The 1,241-nt window shown below is 48.0% G+C and overlaps 1 protein-coding gene across 1 annotated transcript in view; it reads left to right on the top strand.

The window, feature by feature from the left end:
* Positions 1-807, top strand: part of ccdc3a (coiled-coil domain containing 3a) — a 9,976-nt gene extending 9,169 nt beyond the window's left edge. Inside the window, exon 3 of the mRNA XM_008401452.2 lies at positions 331-807. Coding sequence (XP_008399674.1) covers positions 331-636 — 306 coding nt within the window. The 3' untranslated portion in view covers positions 637-807. The remainder of the gene's footprint in view (positions 1-330) is intronic.
* Positions 808-1,241: the final 434 nt, after the last annotated feature.

Raw genomic sequence — 1,241 nt, 5'->3', positions numbered from 1 at the left:
CTTTACCCTGACGTTCCTTCCCTGGGGGTGGGGGCGGCGATCTATGTTTTTGCATCCACCTTAATAATGTGTAGTTGCGCCACTGGTTGTCACCCACTGAGATAAAAATCTAGGACATCCTAGGAAAGTATGTGGTTGTTAGACTAACTCTATAAACTCTCTAAGTATTTTTATAGAGTAGAATTGGGAACAGGTTGCATGTGTAGATAAATAATAGGACCCAAAGTTCCTATTTTTTTACCTCCTCACATAGCAGAACCTGATGTTGCGACAGCTGTTAGCTACAGCGGTTTGGTTTTACCACTCTGTTTTCCCCTCTTCTTGCTCCAGCTGCTGTGCTCCTCGGTGCAGCTGGCTCTGTTCGAGGAGGAGGAGCGGGGCCGGAAGCTGCAGGAGCGCCTGGCCGCAGCTGAGAGGAGGAACCGGCAGCTGAAGGAGCGCGTTGGCAAGGTGAAGCGCTCCCTGAGAAACGCCCGCAAGGCCGCACGCAAAGCAGAGCAGGAGGCACGGGAGCTGCAGGAGAAACTGAGGGCAGCGGAGAGGCAGGCGGGGCGTCACCTCAACGCAGTGACGCAGGAAGAGCCGTCACTGGGGGCCTTCACAGGTGCAGCAATACGGGAGAGGATGCAGTTTTGATTTTTCTTTTTTCTTATCTTCTAAATGGACCTAAAATTGGCTGTGGAGATGGAGAGACTGCGGGACAGTCTTTCTGCAAGGGACTAATACCTTTTATGAGTGAATACTCCAAATGTTAAAGTATTCATCCAGATCATTTTCTTGTAAATAAATTTCAAACTTCACGACTCAGTGCTAGTCAAAATTCATTTTCGCAGCTTCTCATCTTTGATCATAGAGGCTGTTGACGCCCAACAACAATTCTTGATAATTCCTTTGGCTATGATCATGACTCACAAACATAAAAATGCTTCTTTTCATCTCTTCGTCTCTAATTGCTAATTGCGTTGCATTGGGGTATTTCTTTGTTCTCTTTGTCGTCCAAGATGGTGGACAGTAAGTGATGTTGCGTTCCATTTGTAGTTGGAAATTACAACTTCCCAAGTCGGATAAATCTACTGATACGCTTCCTGAATTCAGACTTCCCACTCGGAATGTGGGCGAAGTGCCAACTACCCCCAGTAGTTGGCACTGTAGTGGAGAAGTCGGGGGTCCCGAGAAGTCGGGACTGGGGGTCTTCTCCCAGTCCCGACTTCTCATTTCAAAATGGCCTCTTCTCGTGTCGA

Source organism: Poecilia reticulata, linkage group LG23 (assembly GCF_000633615.1).
Source record: "Poecilia reticulata strain Guanapo linkage group LG23, Guppy_female_1.0+MT, whole genome shotgun sequence".
Classification (NCBI taxonomy): Eukaryota; Metazoa; Chordata; class Actinopteri; order Cyprinodontiformes; family Poeciliidae; genus Poecilia; species Poecilia reticulata.
The sequence above is the reverse complement of the archived record's forward strand: the minus strand, read 5'-3'. Positions and strand labels throughout refer to the sequence as shown.